The 19,071-nt window shown below is 37.8% G+C and overlaps 1 protein-coding gene across 4 annotated transcripts in view; it reads left to right on the top strand.

Annotated features, from left to right (window-relative positions):
* Window positions 1–1,863: 1,863 nt before the first annotated feature.
* HERC4 (HECT and RLD domain containing E3 ubiquitin protein ligase 4) overlaps window positions 1,864–19,071 on the top strand; it is a 135,699-nt gene continuing 118,491 nt past the window's right edge. The window contains exons 1-2 of one of the 4 annotated variants that reach the window (XM_082608976.1): window positions 1,864–2,234; window positions 4,025–4,329. In XM_082608976.1, the coding sequence (XP_082465102.1) occupies window positions 4,104–4,329 (226 nt within the window). In that variant the 5' untranslated portion in view covers window positions 1,864–2,234; window positions 4,025–4,103. Of the gene's footprint in view, window positions 2,251–4,024; window positions 4,330–9,105; window positions 9,213–19,071 lie in introns of those variants that run through there. The other 3 variants (XM_082608977.1, XM_082608978.1, XM_082608979.1) reach the window with 3 other exon arrangements.

The raw sequence follows: 19,071 nt of genomic DNA, 5'->3' as shown, positions 1-19,071 counted from the left end.
CTATATTTAAAAATATTCTAGCGAGAGATGCATCCATGTAGCAGAGATAGCTGTCCACTAATTCATGCTCTCTCTTCTATGGTATAAAGTAGTAACAGCAAACTCAGCAGGGGTTATGTTTCCCAGTCCCCTTGCATCTAGGGGTGTTGTTCTTGCTAACATTATGTGTGCAGATGTGATATGTGGCACCTCCCAGAAAAAAGTTTTAAGAAGCTCCTGGTGCCCTCATCTCCCCAAGTTCCTGGAAATTAGTTTTGACTCATTAGGAACACCCACTTGGAATGTTAAAAAGGTAAAAAATACACTCTTAACATGTTAACACTCATATTTTAGTGTTTATTTGTTGCAGCATCGATTACGTATCTTAAAGACCCAAATCCCATAACTTCCCCTTTAATGATATATTCTGAGGCATCAAGTCCTGAAGGTTAAAAGACAACAAATCCCTACAAGGGCAATGAAGCTATCAAAATAAGAAGTATGTTTCATGGGCAACATCACCACTCCTAATATTGAAATTATGCTTTCTTTGCTTAAGTACCTTGTCATTTTTATTCTTATTTCTGTAATATACAGAAATAAGGTTGTGGGTTGAATTGGGTTGCCAAGAGATGATTGAAGTCCCAGCTTCCAGTGCCTGAGAATGTGACCTTATTGGGAAATACGGTCTTTGCAGATGCAATCCAGTTAAAAATAGGTCACAATGGATTAGGGCGGGTCTTAATCTAATGACTAGTGTCCTTGTAAGAGGGACATTTGGACACAGAAACACAGGGAAGAACACCATGTGGAGATGGAGGCAGGGATTCGAGTGGTGCATCTACAAGCCAAAGAATGCCAAGGATTGTCAGCAGCCACCAGAAGCTAGGAGAGAAGTATGGAGAAGATTCTCTGAGACCCCAAGAGACAACCAATCCTGCTGCCTCTTTGATTTCAGATTTCTGGCCTCCATAACTGTGAGACAATAAATTTCTGTTGTTTCAAGCCATCCAATTTGTGGTACACTGTTTTGGCAGCCCTAAGAAACTAAAACACATACATATTCTAGCACAAACACTTTCCAGTCTGAAATATATTTTTCAGTGAGATAAAGAAACATGGCTTACTGTGGAATTCTTTCTAGGTTCTCAACATTCACTCTGAAGTCAAGATACTAGAAAAGTCTGACATAAAATTTCAAGAGTGCCTTGTTTCGGGTTTTCCTCCTTAACTGGCCTAGGAAATCCGGAGTTTGTTTTTGTGAGGCAGGGACTCTAGCCATATACATTATTTAATTTTCTCTAAATGAAGGAGGCCCTGCGTTAATTTATCTTCCAGGGAGAGTGCAGAAAGTGATGGCAGCCAACACTTTATCGGGAGCCTGAACTGGTGGTGTTGATATTTAATGCCAGTAGACTCCATCATTGCTGCAATACATCTGGCATCCTCAGAATAGCTCCAGTTGGGGCTAAGGGATAAAATAAAAGACTTCAACAACCTTTATATCCGTATTTGTGATGTTTTATCTGCTACTTCAAATTCTCCTTGGATAAAGGTGGAATAAAATAATAGAAACTGGAACCAATAGGCAAAAAGACAATCTAGCCAAAAAAGGAAGAGATTTTCTTCACTAAAAGGCCCTAGTGCACGCTGAAACGCTGTGACAAGACACACCAAACACCTCCATTTGTCTTGCAAATTCCAACTTCTGTGCTTGGCATTTTTCTCTTAAGGCAACGCAAAGCATCACACTGCGCAGGCGCCCGTGTCGGTGTGCCCTGGGAGGATTCCGGCGCAGGCGCGCGGGCCGCGAAGTGGGAGGGCTCGCGCGCGTGCTCCGCGGTTCACTTCCGGCCGACGCCGACCCCTCCCCCTCCCCCGCGTTGCCTCCTCCCTCCCTCTCTCCCTTCTCCTCCCGAGTCTCTGCCCCAACTCTTCCCCACCCCTAGCGTTCTCCGCCTCGCTCGCTTCCAGTCCTTCCCCTCCCGCTCCATCCGGGTCGCTGACGGCTGGCTCTGGGCTAGAGAGCAGTGGCGGCTGCTTTTCTCTGAGGAACCCGGTAAAGTTTCACAGGAGCCGAGGAGGTGAGCAGCGGAGCAGCTTCACCGACACCCGAGGAGCTCTGGTGTTCGCAGCCACTGGCTGAAGGAGGAGGGTCCGGGAGCTGGAGACCTGTCTCAGCTGCTGCGCTGCCTCCGTCTTGCGGGAGGCGCCGCCCCCAGCCGCCCTGGGCTTCCCCTGCCTTGAGGGGCCGGGTGAGTCATTGCCCCGGTGGGTTCGGGGGCGTGTGACGGCGTTAGGGAGGGGGCTGGGCGGATACAGGCCGGCCTGGCGCTGGGTGCTTTCTCAGCGTTTCCTCGGGCTGGGCGGGGGCACGAGGGCAGTGTCGGGCCCCCTGGCCCGGGGGCTGGAATGTCGCACCTCCCTGGGGAAGGGCCTCCCTGGGACGAGGGCCGCCGAGGTGCCGAGCCTCGTCCGCCGGCCTCTGCGGCTGCTGCGAGCGGACGGCTGCAGTAGTTGGCTGGTCGGCCCGTGAGGTTGGGTGTGTGCAGATGATTTCTCTCTCCCGGTCCCCGTAAGCTGATCTCAGTGCATATTCAGGGAATGATGGGAATAAACTGCTTCTCTTTCCCCTACCTGTTGCTGGCGAGAGGACGCCTTTCCCATTACCCCTCTTTTCTAAAGAAAAGGATTGTTAAACCTCGTGCGTTGGAATTTGGGGTGTTGTCCTGTCCTCTCCTTAAAAAAAACAACAAAAACCGGGAAGACAGTGCAGAACTCTCGGGAACTATCGGGTTCTGATGCCCCAAAAGAATAAAATCAAACTTTTATTAATGGATGGGTCATGGATGGAATGAGACAGCTTCAGCACTTGCTAGCCAGCACTTAGGAAAGTTGGGTTTTGAAACTTCTTAGGTTCTGTGTAAGGAATGTGGGTACCTACACGAGAATAAGGCTGACTTCCTGTAATTGTGTTATTTAGTAAAGCGATGTATCTAAAAATCTGTGTAGGTTTAGATGAAGTGGACTCTTTGTTATCCGTGTCTATATAAGCAAAGAAATATTCAGTCACCGTACTGGAAAGTTCTACAGATTTCGCCACCAAACTCTCAGTGTCCCAGTCCGCATTTCTATTCTTGAAAAATCGGCAGTGCCGGAGTTATTTGCAGTTTTTTTTCCATCTTCAAATAATTGTCTCAGGGGTATAGATAGATGTAGATCGCATTGGGGAGATATTTTTCAGTCATGGTTCCCACTAGAAATAGAAAATGTTGAATTTTGGGGGAGAGTCTTGATCTTTAAACTGCATTCTTTTGTATTATAATTAGGTACACTGATTTAGTTTTTAAATTAGTAGTGAGGTCAGAGTGTTAATATTTTGATTTGTAAAGTATGATCTTTGGAGGTGATTTTCTTAAGATCAAAGCTTACCTAGAGAACTGTAATTTTATCTGGGGCCTGTTAGTTGGAAGAGTCTTTTAAGTTGTGGGAAACTCAAAGTTTCCATTATTGGCTTTATTTCTAGTACAGATAAGAACTTCAGTTTTCTGTTAATGTGGAGGTAGGTGTTAGGAAGTCTAATTATTCTTTGACTTGAGGGAGATTGCAAGGTTTTATGTTTCTGTAGTTGGCTAAATTTTTCACTGAGTATATATCTGATTTTGGGAGCAGTGGATAGATGTCATATTTCTTGCTCCCACTGAAATTATTCAAAGCAAAAAGGAAAAAAAAGATTAACTTCATCAGGATACTTACTATTTCAATTTGATTAGTCTATTATAAGGCAACAAAAAGTCAAAACTAGTTAATATTTAGATTTTGCAAAGAATCATGGGGAATGATGTATTTTTCCTAAACATTTCTGTATGATAATTTAAAAAATATACATCTGATTGTTTTTTGAAATTGAATGATACTTCTGTAACACATTATAAAGTAAATTTCATGTTTACTACATAGTGATTATTGTAGCCTAGTACTTGAAAGAGCAGTTATACATTATGTTTCCTTTGAAGTCATATTAACTTTTTTTCTATCTTCTCAGACATAGGGATACCTCCAACTTGCCAGTGTTTCAGAAGGGAGTGTTTTATTGAAACTGGAAGACCAAAAGAATTACAAACATGTTGTGCTGGGGAAATGCATCTTTTGGACAGCTAGGTTTGGGTGGAATTGATGAAGAAATTGTACTAGAGCCCAGAAAAAGTGACTTTTTTATAAATAAAAAGGTTCGAGATGTAGGATGTGGACTCAGACATACTGTATTTGTTCTGGATGATGGAACAGTATACACATGTGGATGTAATGATCTAGGGCAGCTAGGTCATGAAAAATCCAGAAAGAAACCAGGTAAGTTGAAAATTTTTTTGTTTGCTATTTCTAATAATTATATCATTTAAGTTAGAAATGTCAAACAATTTCTCTAGTCCTAAACCCATGTTTTCTTTTTATCAGGCTTTAAAAGCAAACCAGGCATTAAATAGATCCTTTACAGTTTGCATGCTGCTAAGTACTTTAATTATTTTGTGGTTTCTTTTTTTAACTACTGCTATTATAAACCCTTTTTTTTTTTTTTTTTTGCGGTACACCGGCCTCTCACTGTTGTGGCCTCTCACTGTTGTGGCCTCTTCCGTTGCGGAGCACAGGCTCCGGACGCGCAGGCTCAGTGGCCATGGCTCTCGGGCCCAGCCGCTCCGCGGCATGTGGGATCTTCCCGGACTGGGGCATGAACCCGTGTCCCCTGCATTGGCAGGCGGACTCTCAACCACTGCGCCACCAGGGAAGCCGTATAAACCTTTATTGTATGAAGCTGTGGCTTCAGAACATAATTATGGTGATGTAAAACAATAGCGAAAACCACCCTGCAGTGTATAGATCTTCTTTGGTATTAAGTATATTGGTATAGAATATACAGTATGTAGGTCCTCTTTTTTCAGTACTGTTCAGCCACCCTGGGCAGATTTTATTTTTTATCTTCTTGTTTGTTTTTTTTTTCTGGGCAGATTTTAATTGCATAATTTACTGTGTTGTGTTCCATGTATCAGAAAGGGGGAAAATTAAGATGAAAGCTTTTTACTTTCACTTACTTGCCAAAAATATAATCCTAAGTATTCTCTTGTTCTTCCTATTATATTTTAAATACATGATTTCATTTAGTTTGAAATATCTTTTATTTTCATAGTATCTTACTTTCAAGTAATAACACTAGCTATTAAAAGTTTTGTGTCTATGAGATGTCCTGATTATGTAGTAGCCATACGAACCAAATTTAAAATAATTTGTAGGGTAATGAGAATTTTGAGGAATTTGGTCACATTTCATGTTCTGTTTTCCTGGATATACATATTTTAAAGTCAAATATTACCACATTTAGAAAAATTGTTATGTGAATTTCACTTTCAGTTGTGTTAACTAAAAGTTAATTCCTAAGATGGTAAATTCAGATAAGATTACAGCTGTATTGATTTACAGTTTCTTTTAACTTTAACAATAATGGCACCTCGGTATTTTCTATGGCAGTTATCTTTCTTTACCACGTCATTTTGTAAGTGGTTTCTATTGTTAGTCTACTTTTGAGAGGTTAATGTAACTATAATATATTAAGGTATTAAATTAAGGTATGTTACTCTTTTTTCATACCATCTCACCACCGTGCCCAACCTCACTTTTCTAACTTGTAAATTATGGTGTAGTTTTCATCCTTCGTTGATAGGGTTTTAATCTCTTTTCTTCTGCCTTGATTTGTAATTTAATTTTTTTGGATGAATAGTAGTGATGCTTAATACAATAGGTTTAATTATTGCAAAACTCAAGATAAATGGTAGTTTTCTTGTACTCTACCTCATGAAGAATATTTTATGGAATCTTACCAGATTTTCATAATCTTAGGCATTGAGGTTGTCATGTTGTTAGACATGAATGGTAATTTATTGATAAGTATTTGTTATCACTGCTTCAGAGGCAGATGGATCCTTTACCTTTTTTGCTTAGCTTGGAATGCTGCCTCAGGTTGAGATTTTCATGGTATTGCGGCTGTTACTATTCTTATACTTAACATGCCCCACAGAAATAACTGAACGTATCTCTGTATTGCTTTAGTAATTTCTCAGAGGCTTCAGGGCAAGTAGAAAGTACAAAGCTAGCACAAAGAAATTGCCAATATAGTTACTGAAATTTACTAAGATTTACATTTTTTAAATGTTAGTAAACATCTGTTCTGTGTCCAACACAAGGGTGGTAGACACTGTGCACTAATAGTATAATGATTATTATAGTGCCTGGAACAGCTTTTAACCCTGTAGGTGAGGTTCTGAGAAACTTAACTAGCCAGAAGGGGCTTCTTTGTGGTCATGCTGACACTGTGATGATTACGTTGTGACATTTAATTCACTCTGTTGATTCATCCTGGAAGCAATACTTGGCGATATAAAGTTGGGAGGGTGGGTTTACCTAATTTTTGATACCTCTTTAGGATTGCCTTGTTGTCCAGAGTACATCACAGTCTATGGAATAGAAAAACGAAAGGCATAAACTTTGTCTTTGAAAAATTTAGAACCTGGGTTGGGCATTAAGGCATATGTAAATGAAATAACTAGAGAGAATTGAAATTTGACATGATGTGGTATGTATTTTGAGACTAGGAAGTTTAAATGATGGGAAATGTCATTGTGGGATAGAATTGAAGATTCCTGGGAGAAAGTGAAGCCTTAAGTTTAATTCAATGATTGGTCACATAAATAGCCAGAAAATAAATCTAGAGCTGAAATAGCTTTATGGAAGAGAATCCTTATCCTGAGAAAAACTTTTTATTGCTAGAAGTCCAGATTCAATGATGTATTGAAGTGTACCTAGTTAAAGAGGTAGGAAAAAGTTAAAGTTCAAAGGGAGGTAGTTGCTCTGATAGGAACTTAATCTTTTAACCTCAGTTTTGATTTAAGGGGATTGAGTGGAAAATGTAATAATGTTTTTAACCAAAATTATTTCCCTTTGGAATAATTCCTTAATGATTTAAATATACTCCTTTTCTAGCCTTTTTCTAAAATTTATGAGTTTGAGGAATGAATTAGAAGATACAGAGTTCCCATTTAATTGCTTTTGAAGTCTTTGGGTAACAGAATGAGTCTGGTTGAATTTTAGGACCATGTAATAAACATAGTTCACTTCATCAGAGCTTTAAACTTGTGTCATGAAGAAAGCAAACAGAAAGCTAAGAATTGTTTTCTTATAGAGATTGGCTTTATAAGCATACTGAATATTAAGAAGTAAAAGAGAAAGAGGTCGCCTCCTTCATTAAGGATAAGCTATTCTTGAGAGTCATGGTAACCTCCTGGAGGACTCAGCCTTACAGTGTAGTAAATAGATTTGACCTATGGCCTGTTGGGAGAAGTTTCCATTCTGGACATTTTAGTAACCACATGGGAAGATTTCACTCATTTCCTTTATTATACCAAGAGTGCAGATTATGTCCATGTTCATCTCCATTCTCTTGTAAATGTATAATCCTTGCTGTCACTACTAGCTCTTTCTGAACTATTTCCAGAGAAGTGAACATCTATTTCACTTTTATGTATGTATTTTTCCTTCATAGGAATTTTTTTAAACCTTTTAAAATCTAGAGGCTCTCAGTTTTTTCCTTAATTCATAGCTAAGAGGTAAATAGTATATTTAATCTTCAAAGTGCTAGGTCAGTCCACCTAAATAAACTGTTAGTTTTATTTTTGTACTTCCAAATTTGCTTCTGGAAATTTTAAGATAACATTTAGAAAGTGGACTTTTCTTAATAAGATTATTTACTCACTGTGTATCCACCATAGGTAAAATTTGGTGTCCATGGACCTAAATATATGTTTTACACACCTGTTTCCATTTGTTTTGTGTTAGAAACAGTGCTAAACTATTTTATGTCCATAATTTGCAAATAATGTGATACAGTTTGTTAAAAATGACTGTTTTAATAGCGTTTTATGGTGTACAGAGTTCTTTTGAATAGATTATGTATTTTATTTAATCCTCACAACAGTCTTGCTTGTTAGCTAGGGCATGTGTTATGGTCCCCCTTTTTCAGATGAGGAAACTGAAGTTAAAAGAGCTTAACCACTAGAGTAGCAGATATTAAGAGAACACTCTAAACCCTGTGGTTTTATCTTTATCCCACAAAGTTTTGCCCCTGCCATATTTAGAAGGTAGAGGAATATTTATTCAAGGAGGAAACTAGTTTACATCATTATTTTAATGTAATTCTGAGGGTTTAAAAAACTCTTAAAATTATTATTTTATGACTAAAGGTATACAATGATGACATCATGTTTTTTTAATCCCTCCCCAGTCCCTTCCCTGTGCATAAATTCAAAAAGAAGCCATTTTAGGAACCGTGTAAGAAGGTGGAGAATTCTAGTTTCAGATGTAATATTGTATCAACACAAACTAAAAATTCAAATATATATGTTTTATTCTTGAACTGAAGACTGACTTCATTGTAAAGCCAGTAATAGATAAAGTTTTGAATAGTATGATAAAACTTTTTGTAGCTTGTGCTCAACTCTTCTACTGAAGATAAAAATATTATGAGCATTGATTCTGTTTTTTGTGGCCCAAAATGGTAATTTCTGCTGTTGATCATTCCAATAAAAACATTTTGGTCATATAGCAGTAATTTGCTTGCCTTTCTTGCTTCTTCATTTTCTGACCTGCTCTCTCTGTTCATAAAACATAAATCTATAAATGAACTCCTTAAAATATAGTTGAAATTTAAAAAGTAATATAGGAAAATAATGTATAAATATGGGAAATAAAATTGTTCATATAAGAGTGGATTAAAAAATTCAGATAATCCCATATATTCCTTAATGAACCAAAGAAGCTCATTATGTTTTATAACTACTAATTTTCATAATACCTTATAAGGAAGAGAAGGATGTGGATGATATGAAGACTTGAAAAAATAATTACTTGGTTCAGGAATGGAGGCTTGCTTTGGATGCTTTACTTTGAGAAAGGTTAGTGTCCAAGAATCACAGTGTCGAGGGTAGGGAAAAAAAATCATAATGCAAACAGATGACTACTGTTAGAGAGATGTATAATAATACTTTACTTTGTGTAGGACCCTACACCTGAGGAATTTCAAGAGCATTACACAATAACTCATGGTTCCTTTCAAAATGCTTGTGACACAATTTGCAAGAATTATCCTCATCTTAGGGGATAAATTTACGGAGAAATGGCAGCACAAGTTGGTAAGTAACTTGTCAAAACAGCAGGTGACTGGTGAACAGCTATAAATTGAATCTGAAAATTTAAGTCTACCAGTCTCCTACCTTATTCACTAAATTGTGCTTATGTTTAGAATTATTTACAGTAGTATCTTCTATTTCAGGCAGATCAAATACTAATGCACAGATTGTTTTTTTGCCAGTCTATTGATGGCCTATTGAAATGAATCATTATTTTACCAAGGTGCTTGCATTGTGATACCACTTTGGTATTTCATTATAACCTTTTGTGGTATGAAGAATATTTAAACAAAGGAACAAAAACTTACTGTGGTAACACACAGTCTTCTTTCCTGTGTTATATATCATATTCTCTACCCCTTTGTTGTCTAATGCTGTGCTGTGCTACTATCCAAAGTCCATAGTAACTGCCAGGCACAACTGATTTGGTGGCTAACATTGGAACTTGGGTTAATTATGTTGTATCAAGTCTGCCATGTATCTCTCTGTAGGATGCATTGGTTTGGTGAATGCTTTATAAAACCATTAACCCACAGAGAAGCAATGATAGTAGTAGATGCCTAATCTGAACAGTCTAACAAATAGAGCCTTCTTTAAATGATTTGGAACCAATGATTTTCTCTTTGTGTTTGGTATGTTAGTGTTTTTATCTGATTGGAAGTGAGCCACATATGTTCCTTGAAAGAACAGGAGTATGGAAAGTTTCACAGTTTGAGCAGTTACTAAGGATTCTTGTTACAGATAATAGCCAAGATGGTCTAGGTTCTATCACCTTAGTATAAGTACAGTCGTCTCTCAGAATCCATGGAGGATTGGTTCCAGGACCCTCGAAGATACCAAAATCCATGGATGCTCAAGTCCCTGTTATAAAATGGCATAGTATTTGCATATAACCTACACATATGTTTAAAATCATTTCTAGGTTACTTATAATACCTAATACAATGTAAATAGCTATAAATACAATGTAAATGATATGTAAATAGTTGCTGACTATTTGGGAAATTCAAGTTTTGCTTTTTGGAAATTTCTGGAATTTTTTTTTTCCCCAAATATAGTTGACCTTTGAACAACATGGGTGTTAGGGGTGCTGATCCCCCATGCAAGTGAAAGGCTCCATACTGCTATCTTTGCCTTAAAAACAAAGGGATTGAAAGTGACTCACCCAAGGGCAAGAAACTGAAACAGTTTGGATAGAATCAGAACTCAAACCCTAGTTTTATGATTCCACATTTTGTGATCTCTGAGCATAAACTTTTCCCTTACACAAAGATCTGTAAAATGAAAATACAGGCATTATATATTTATTGAAGTAAACCGATGTATAAGTGGATCCTTGCAGTTCAAACCCATCTTGTTCAAGGGTCAGCTGTACTTTCCATCCACATGTTGGTTGAATGCTGAGATGTGGAACTCACAGATAAGGAGGGCTGACTGTGTTCTTTGGGTTCCATGTCCCCGATATGTCATATGAGTATAGCACTGTTGTTAAAGCTCATTTCTCACAAACCCCATGTATTTTTTTCTTTCTTTTTTTTTTTTTCATTCTTTTTTTCAAAAAATTGGCGGTACACGGGTCTCTCACTGTCGTGGCCTCCGGACGCGCAGGCTCAGCGACCACGGCTCACGGGCCCAGCCGCTCCGCGACATGTGGGATCCTCCCAAACTGGGGCACGACCCCGCGTCCCCTGCATTGGCAGGCGGACTCTCAACCGCTGCGCCACTAGGGAAGCCCCCTCCCATGTATTTTTAAAATTGCTTTGAAGAAATAAATCAAGTCTCACTTCATAGATATTAAGTTTTCCTAGGCTGTAAGGCATATCAGGTACTTGGGATACATATTAAAACTAATAGAGAAAATCTATTCAGCCATTGTTACAGGGTTTCTTTGGACTAGGATTGTGTTAAATGAGTAGAAAAGTGGGAAACATTAATAAAGAATCCATATTAAAAAGCTCATGGTTTATCTTATCTCAGCTTCTATGGCTTTTTTTTCCCCCCATGCTGATGGAACTTAAAAGGCAATAATTATTTTTATATCTTAATGAATTGTTGTGATTACTTTACATGCTAGAAAAATCTGTGCTGTGTACAGTTGTATTACTGGAGTTAATTTTGTTAAAAGGGAAATTTCTTGAATTTTGGTGGCTTTCTTTAAACCATAATATTTTATTTACCTGGAATTACTCTTTTTTCTTCAGTTCTAGTATGGCAGAATTTTATTTTAGCTTTTCTTGGCCATAAGGAAAACATTCTGTAATTCTTTAGTAATGTGTTTTTCACATTATTTTAAAATACCTTATTTCTTTATTAATGTCTAAGTTTAGTTTCATTTTATTCCTTTGCTGGGTGTCATACTATTCTGAAATAACACATTTTTAGTTTTTCATAGTTTTATTTCATATTCTTTTTTAAAAACTTAATTATTTATTTTTAGTTTTGGCTGCGTTGTGTCTTCGTTTCTGCATGCGGGCTTTCTCTAGCTGCGGTGAGTCGGGGCTACTCTTCGTTGCAGTGCACGGGCTTCTCATTGTGGTGGCTTCTCTTGCTGTGGAGCACGGGCTCTAGGCACATGGGCTTCAGTAGTTGTGGCTTGGGGGCTCTAGAGCGCAAGCTCAGTACTTGTGGCACACGGGCTTAGTTGCTCCACGACATGTGAGATCTTCCCAGACCAGAGCTTGAACCCATGTCCCCTGCATTGGCAGGTGGATTCTTAACCACTGCGCCACCAGGGAAGTCCCTTATTACATATTCTTGGGAGGGTAATCAGGAAATATAGGGAAAATAAAAACCATAATGCCATCATGCACAGATAAATACTGCCGTCATTTGACAGTTTTTCTATTCTCATATATGTTTCTGATTATGGACTGGGAATATGTTTTTCTTTTTCAACTTTTTTTTTCAGTAATAATTGAATAACACTTTAGTAAATATTTCCCCATGGTTTTAAAATACTGTTTAGGGATATTTTAATGATTATTTAACCTTTCATCATTTTTTTTAAGTTTATTCATTTTATTTATATGTGCTGCGTTGGGTCTTCGTTGCTGCGCCCGGGCTTTCTCTAGTTGCAGCGAGCGGGGGCTACTCTTCGTTGCGGTGCGCGGGCTTCTCATTGCGGTGGCTTCTCTTGTTGCAGAGCACGGGCTCTAGGCGGGCGGGCTTCAGTAGTTGTGGCGTGTGGGCTCTGGAGTGCAGGCTCAGTAGTTGTGGCACATGGGCTTTGTTGCTCTGTGACATGTGAGATCTTCCTGGACCAGGGCTCGAACCTGTGTCCCCTGCATTGGCAGGCAGATTCTTAACCACTGCACCACCAGGGAAGTCCCCAAGGAAACAAAGGTTTTGAAGTCACAAGATGCATTCACATAGAAGTTCTTGATTTCACTAATAGCTGAAATAATTGTAACTATAAGTTGTATATGTGCTGGCATGTAGGTAAGAGCCCCTGGGAAATGTGCCCTCTGAGGGAATGATGTTGCTTCTTTGAAAGAGAAATGAAAGTGAGGAAGGAATAGGGTAAGGCTAAAAGAGACCCTGAGGACCCTTAGGAGTTTCTGAAGACAATTGGAGGAAAGTTTAGGTGCTTTACCTATAAGTTCTAGAATCTAAAAAATAAAACAAACTAGTGAAGATAACAAAACAGAAACAGACTCAGAGATACAGAGCATAAACTAGTGGTTACAGGTGAGGAGAGGGAAGGAAGGAAGGAGGGGCAAGATAGGGGTAGAGAATTAAGAGGCACTACTATGTATAAAATAAATAAGCTACAAGGATATGTTGCACAGCACAGGGAATATAGCCAATATTTTATAACTATAAATGGAGTATAATCTTTAAAAATTGTGAATCACTATGTTGTACACTTGAAACTTAGATAATATTGTAAATCAACTATTCCTCAATTAAAAAACAAAACCTAGTGGAAACGAGATTCAATTAGATGTCAACAGTCAAAGCAAAGGCAGCATTTACAATAGCAAGAAAAAGACAAAATGACTTAGGCATAACCTAAGATTGTGTGAGACATAATATGAAGAAGACTTGAAAGCACGTATGAGGGATAGAAAAAACTTGAAAAATTGAAACCACATTTGTGGATAGGAATACCCAACCTACATAGACCTGCCAGTTTCTCTAAAATTAATATCAGTTTAATATGATCCTAATAAAAATAGCAAGTGTTTTTTTTTTTCCCCCCAGGAACTTGACAAATGGATTCTCTAGTTCGTAGGGAAAAAATAAACCAATGTAGCCAGGAAAACTCTGAAAAATGAGAGCGAAATACATATATATATAAATAGATAGTAACATATTTTAATCTTAAAGCCTTGGTAGTTAAAACTGCCCCACAAATAGACATATTAAATAAAATAGAATAGATAGCCCAGATATAAACTAATCAACAGAGAAAAAATTCAAGTGAGGGATAGTCAATAAATGATCTTGGTATAAGTAAGAGCATCATCTAGGGAATCAAAAAGTTGGATTAATACCTCACGCCATGTATGTATTGGATAAATTCTAAATCAATCACATATTTAAATGTAAAGGTTACAATGATAAATGTGCTCAAAGAAAACATGGACTAATTTTTTAAAAATTATTTTGGAGTCAGGAAATCCTTTCTGAATTGTGAAAACATAAAGTAAACTCCATGGAAGTAAAAATAATTTTGCTATGTAGAAGTCACTGTAAAAGTTAAAAGACAAATAGGAAATATTTATGAATTTTAATATTTATATTGAAATCAAAATGCAAGTCTCCGAGATATAAAGCACTCATAGAAATTGATGAGATAAGGAGAAGACAGTAGCAAAATGGGCAAAGGATAGGAAGAGGCACTTCACAGAAAAGGAAATACAAATGTCTTTTAAACAGTGAATACTCTTCAGCCTCATTCATACTAAGAGAAATACAGAAGACTATGTGTATGACTGGGGTACCATCTCTGTATAGTGAGGCTGTCAGTAAATAAGTGTTCCATAGGTTGTTAGTGTAAATTGATAAACCCTTATGAGGGTTATTTTGCCAGCATATATCAGAATTACAGATGCACAAACCCTTTCTCCAAGAAGTCCAAGAGTATAGCTCTTGATTTGATAGCTACGTTTGTACATATACAAAATGAGTGTTACTGCAACATTGCTTATAATAGCAAATATTAGAAACAAACTTATGACAGTCTGTTGGGAACTGGTCAAATAATTCAGTCAGTGTAATGCTATGTAGTTATGAAGAGAATGAAGGAGGTTTTTGCATACTAATATAGAAAGAGCTCTAAGATAAATTAAGTAAAAAGAGCAAGGTGTAGAACATTGTGTATAAAGCTGTATTTTGGATTAAAAAAAGAAAAATATACATTTGTATTCGCTTATAGATATATTAAGAGAAACCCTGGAAGAATATATCCAACTAATAATGGATATATTTATTCTTGGTGCAGAGGTAAGATAAGGGGTGAGAACTAGACTGGTAGAAGACATGGATGATAGACACAGATTTTTCCCTACATGTATTTAAAAAAATGTAGACATATTATCTGTTAATTTTTTTTAAATAAAAGGGTAGGCTTTGGAATTAGAGTGCTTGGATACAAATCCTGGCTCTTTCACTTCTTAGCTATGTTATCTTGGGCACATAGCTTAGTCTCTGTGTTAAGTATTCTCTTCTGTAAAATTAGGATAATCATGCCAAGGGTGGTTGTAAGGGATTAAGTGAGATATCACATGAAGTGCAAAGAACAATGCTTGGCATGTGCTAAGTGCTCAATAAATGTTTTCTTAAAAGAAAAAAGCCATTAATGTTAGTGTGAGAATGTAATTTTAGGTAAGCCTTACACTGAAGTGGCTATATGCTGTTTCTATATGTTCCTTGAGATAGACAATATGTATCTTTTCATTTACAACTGAAATTCAGGCATTTATTCAACAGAGGATGTCTACTTTGTCCTAGACATTGTGCTAACTATGAATGTACTTCTTTATGTTTAGTCTTCAGTTACCTTGTTGGAGCTCATATTCAAAAATTATACCAAAATTTCCCAAAAATGTATGTTTGTTTTGTTTAGAGGTAATGTTATATCGGAGCAAGATATAAAATAAATTCGATTCCTTTACTGTTACACTCTAAAGATATAGTAATAACAGAAGAAACATAGATGCCTTTTTTGTTCTTGTGAGAAGCACATAAATGATGGGAGTTAGATTCATCGTTTTCAAAAGTTTATTTACTGAAGAGTAATTAATTAGAACATTTCTTGGTCCATTCAGGCTGCTACAACAAAATGACTGTAGTCTGGGTGGTTTAAACAACAAACCTGTATTTCTCTCGGTTTTTGAGGCTGGGGAATCCAAGATCAAGGTGCTAGCAGATTTGTTACCTAGTGAGGACTTGCTTCTTGGTTCTTAGATGGCCATCTTTTCATTGTGTCCTTATATGGTAGAAGGGTGAGGGAGCTGTCTAAGAAAGGGCACTAATCATGAGGGCTTCACCCTTATGACCTAATTACCGCCCAAAGCCCTACCTCCTAATACCATAACACTGGGGGCTAGAATTTCAGCATATGAATTTGGGGGAGGGGGTGACACAAACATACAGTCTATAACAGAAGGTATAGTTTGTGTACTGATATTTTGAGGAACAGACACTTAAATTCTGCTTATTCATACTTTTAAACCTGCCCCTCCCAAAGTGATAAGCTGACCTTTAAATTTAAATTTTTAAATTTGTAAACTGTTCTAAGAATGTACATGTTGGATATGTTGGATATGTTATGGTAAAGTCATTGTGGCCATAAAGGGAAGAGAGAATGAGGCTTGGAAGTTCGTTATGCTCACTGGTTCCAGAGAGAGGAGGTCACTGCATGCCACACAGAGCTGCAGGGGAAGATAACAGGGTAGTCAGGAGGCAGAAAACTAGAGCTCAGGGGAGATTTTAGGGTTGTAGCCTTATTGAGGTTTTCCTGGGAAAGGCAAACTAGGCAGAATAAACAGATTAGGATAGGCTAGTTTGATTAATTCCTCCAGGCTTTGGTCTATAGGGTTTTCTTGTTTCCTGGTACCTGGCCCTGGGATGATTTAAGGTAAGGGAAATATGGGTTTGGTGTGTGAGATAGTTGGTGGAATAAACTCTGGATTGGTCAGTTTGCATATGAAAGGCAGCTGTTGGTAGGCAAGTTGTTATCTTTAGGAATCAGCTAGTCCTGGGAGGCTCCGACTCTTCTGGTGTCTATAAGCCCCTCCCCCCACCATTCCTATGTCAGCATCAAGAATATAGAAAGTAAGAGTATAGTTAATTGTCTCTGTGATGAATGAATGCCAAATATATAAAAAAGTATCTAAGAAAACACAAAACAAAAATTCTGGCAGTATATTCTGAGGGTTCATTGTTGCTAGTCTTAAAAAGAAATGGAAGTAAAGCAGCTATTTGATTGATAGTATATTTATGTTGGAGTCTTTATATTTCAATTTTACTTCTCCTTTCCTCTTCAAACCAGTTAATTTCAGCAGTTCCTAGCCATCAAGAAAGGACTCTCCTGAAAAAAAAATAATGTAAAGCCCTAAGTATTTATACAGTTTTAAGTATGTTTTGAAAATAGATTATTAAAACATAACCTTGTTGTTTAAGTATTATTAACAAAAGGACAACAGTTCGGGGCCTCCCTGGTGGCGCAGTGGTTGGGAGTCTGCCTGCCGATGCAGGGGACACGGGTTCGTGCCCTGGTCTGGGAGGATCCCACATGCCGCGGAGCGACTGGGCCCGTGAGCCAAAATTACTGAGCCTGCGCGTCTGGAGCCTGTGCTCCGCAACAAGAGAGGCCGCGATAGTGAGAGGCCTGCACACCGCGATGAAGAGTGGCCCCCGCTCTCCACAACTAGAGAAAGCCCTCGCACAGAAACGAAGACCCAACACAGCAAAAATAAATAAATAAATAAAGCAAACTGTCAACAAGTAAAAATAAACACTAAAAAAAAAAAAAAAAAAAGGACAACAGTTCAATCAATAGGGAAATGTTTATATCTTTGTGCCTTTATCTGTGAAGTAGGGATAATGGTATACCTGTCTCATGGTGTTATGAGGATTAAATGAGATTAAACAAACAAAGGGCTTAGCACAGTGCCAGGCACATAATCGTCTTGTGTATGTTACCTGTATACCTGTATGTAGGTAAGAATGCATAAAAGGGGTATGGGCTTGTAAACATATCCGTTATAAAGAATTTTTTAATCTAGTTACATCTCCATATGAACATTATTGTGGGCTGTCAACCAAGACATGTAAATTACTGTATGTTAAGTTTTGGTTTTATCAAAGAACTCATTACTATGAGTTGTACCATTCCAAATTCTTATTGGTAATTATTGGTAATAATTTTAAAGAATAAGCATTTTCATTATTTTATGTTTTAGTTTTATTTAATTCTTAATTTTTTAGAATATATTTTATGATGATCATTATATGATTATCTTAGACAGCCTTTAAAAATTGTCAGTAAAGAATAATTTTACTTTAGGAATAGGGAAATAACATGCTGCCTTGAGTGAAGTAGCCATTTGGTTATTTATCTCTATCACAAAATTAGCAATATGATTATTTAAAGTAAAAAAAAAAGCATTCTGAATTATTTACTGGTGTTATTCACTAATCCAAAGTGACTAATGTCTTCATCTTTTAAAAATTCAGCATCGTAAAATGCATCAACTACACATTCACTTGTTCAATTAAACAATTAAAGAACCATAAAAGAAGAAAAAAAACACTTGTAGATAATCAGTGTTGACAATTTAATATTTATTTTTCCAGTCTTTTCTCTGCATATATATTGGGGCTATATGTGACATATTTTAATACAAGAATGGAGTTACACAGTACCTTTTTTTTTTTTTTGCGGTACGCGAGCCTCTCACTGTTGTGGCCTCTCCCGTTGCAGAGCACAGGCTCCGGATGCTCAGGCTCAGTGGCCATGGCTCACGGGCCCAGCCGCTCTGCGGCATGTGGGATCTTCCTGGACCGGGGCACGAACCCGTTTCCCCTGCATTGGCAGGCGGACTCTCAACCACTGCGCCACCAGGGAAGCTCGCAACACAGTACCTTTTTAATTTCACAGTATAGCATCTTGTGAACATTAAATTTCTAGAGATGGATATAAGTGAACTTTGCATTGCTCTAGTTGGAGTTTTGAGTTATTCAGAGAGAAGGAAAGAGGAAAATATATATATACAGCAACTAGTGTGGCATGGTAGGCAGAGGATTCTGGCTGAATTAAACATTTACTAAGTAATTGATACGGAGCTGCTTTTTTTTTTTTGGCTGCGTTGGGTCTTTGTTGCTGTGTGCAGACTTTCTCTAGTTGCTTCGAGTGGGGGCTTCTCTTAGTTGCAGTATACGGGCTTCTCATTGCAGTGGCTTCTCTTGTTGCAGAGCACGGGCTCTAGGCATGCAGGCTTCAGTAGTTGCGGCACACGGGCTCAGTAGTTGTGGTACGCGGGCTCTAGAGCACAGGCTCAGTAGTTGTGGTGCGTGGGCTTAGTTGCTCCGCGGCATGTGGGATCTTCCCAGACCAGGGCTGGAACCCGTGTCCCCTGCACGGGCAGGTGGATGCTTAACCACTGCGCCACCAGGGAAGTCCCTGAAATGGAGCTTCTTAAAATTAGCTTTTCACAAAGTATATTCCTTCTGACCTCCAGTTTTGTAATCGTTATTAACATGACTGTGCTTGTTGCTATTCATAACTATATATTTTTTTAGACCCTGATAACTTGAGAATAAAGTATCAACAAAGATTTTTGTTCTCTGTATAAAACACTGACAGTTGTTCAAACTGTTAAGTTTTTTCTTTTTTAATTAAAGATACATGTAG

The sequence above is a fragment of the Mesoplodon mirus genome (genome assembly GCF_964341445.2).
Source record: "Mesoplodon mirus genome assembly, chromosome: 2".
Classification (NCBI taxonomy): domain Eukaryota; kingdom Metazoa; phylum Chordata; class Mammalia; order Artiodactyla; family Ziphiidae; genus Mesoplodon; species Mesoplodon mirus.
This window is presented reverse-complemented; position numbering and strand designations above follow the sequence as displayed.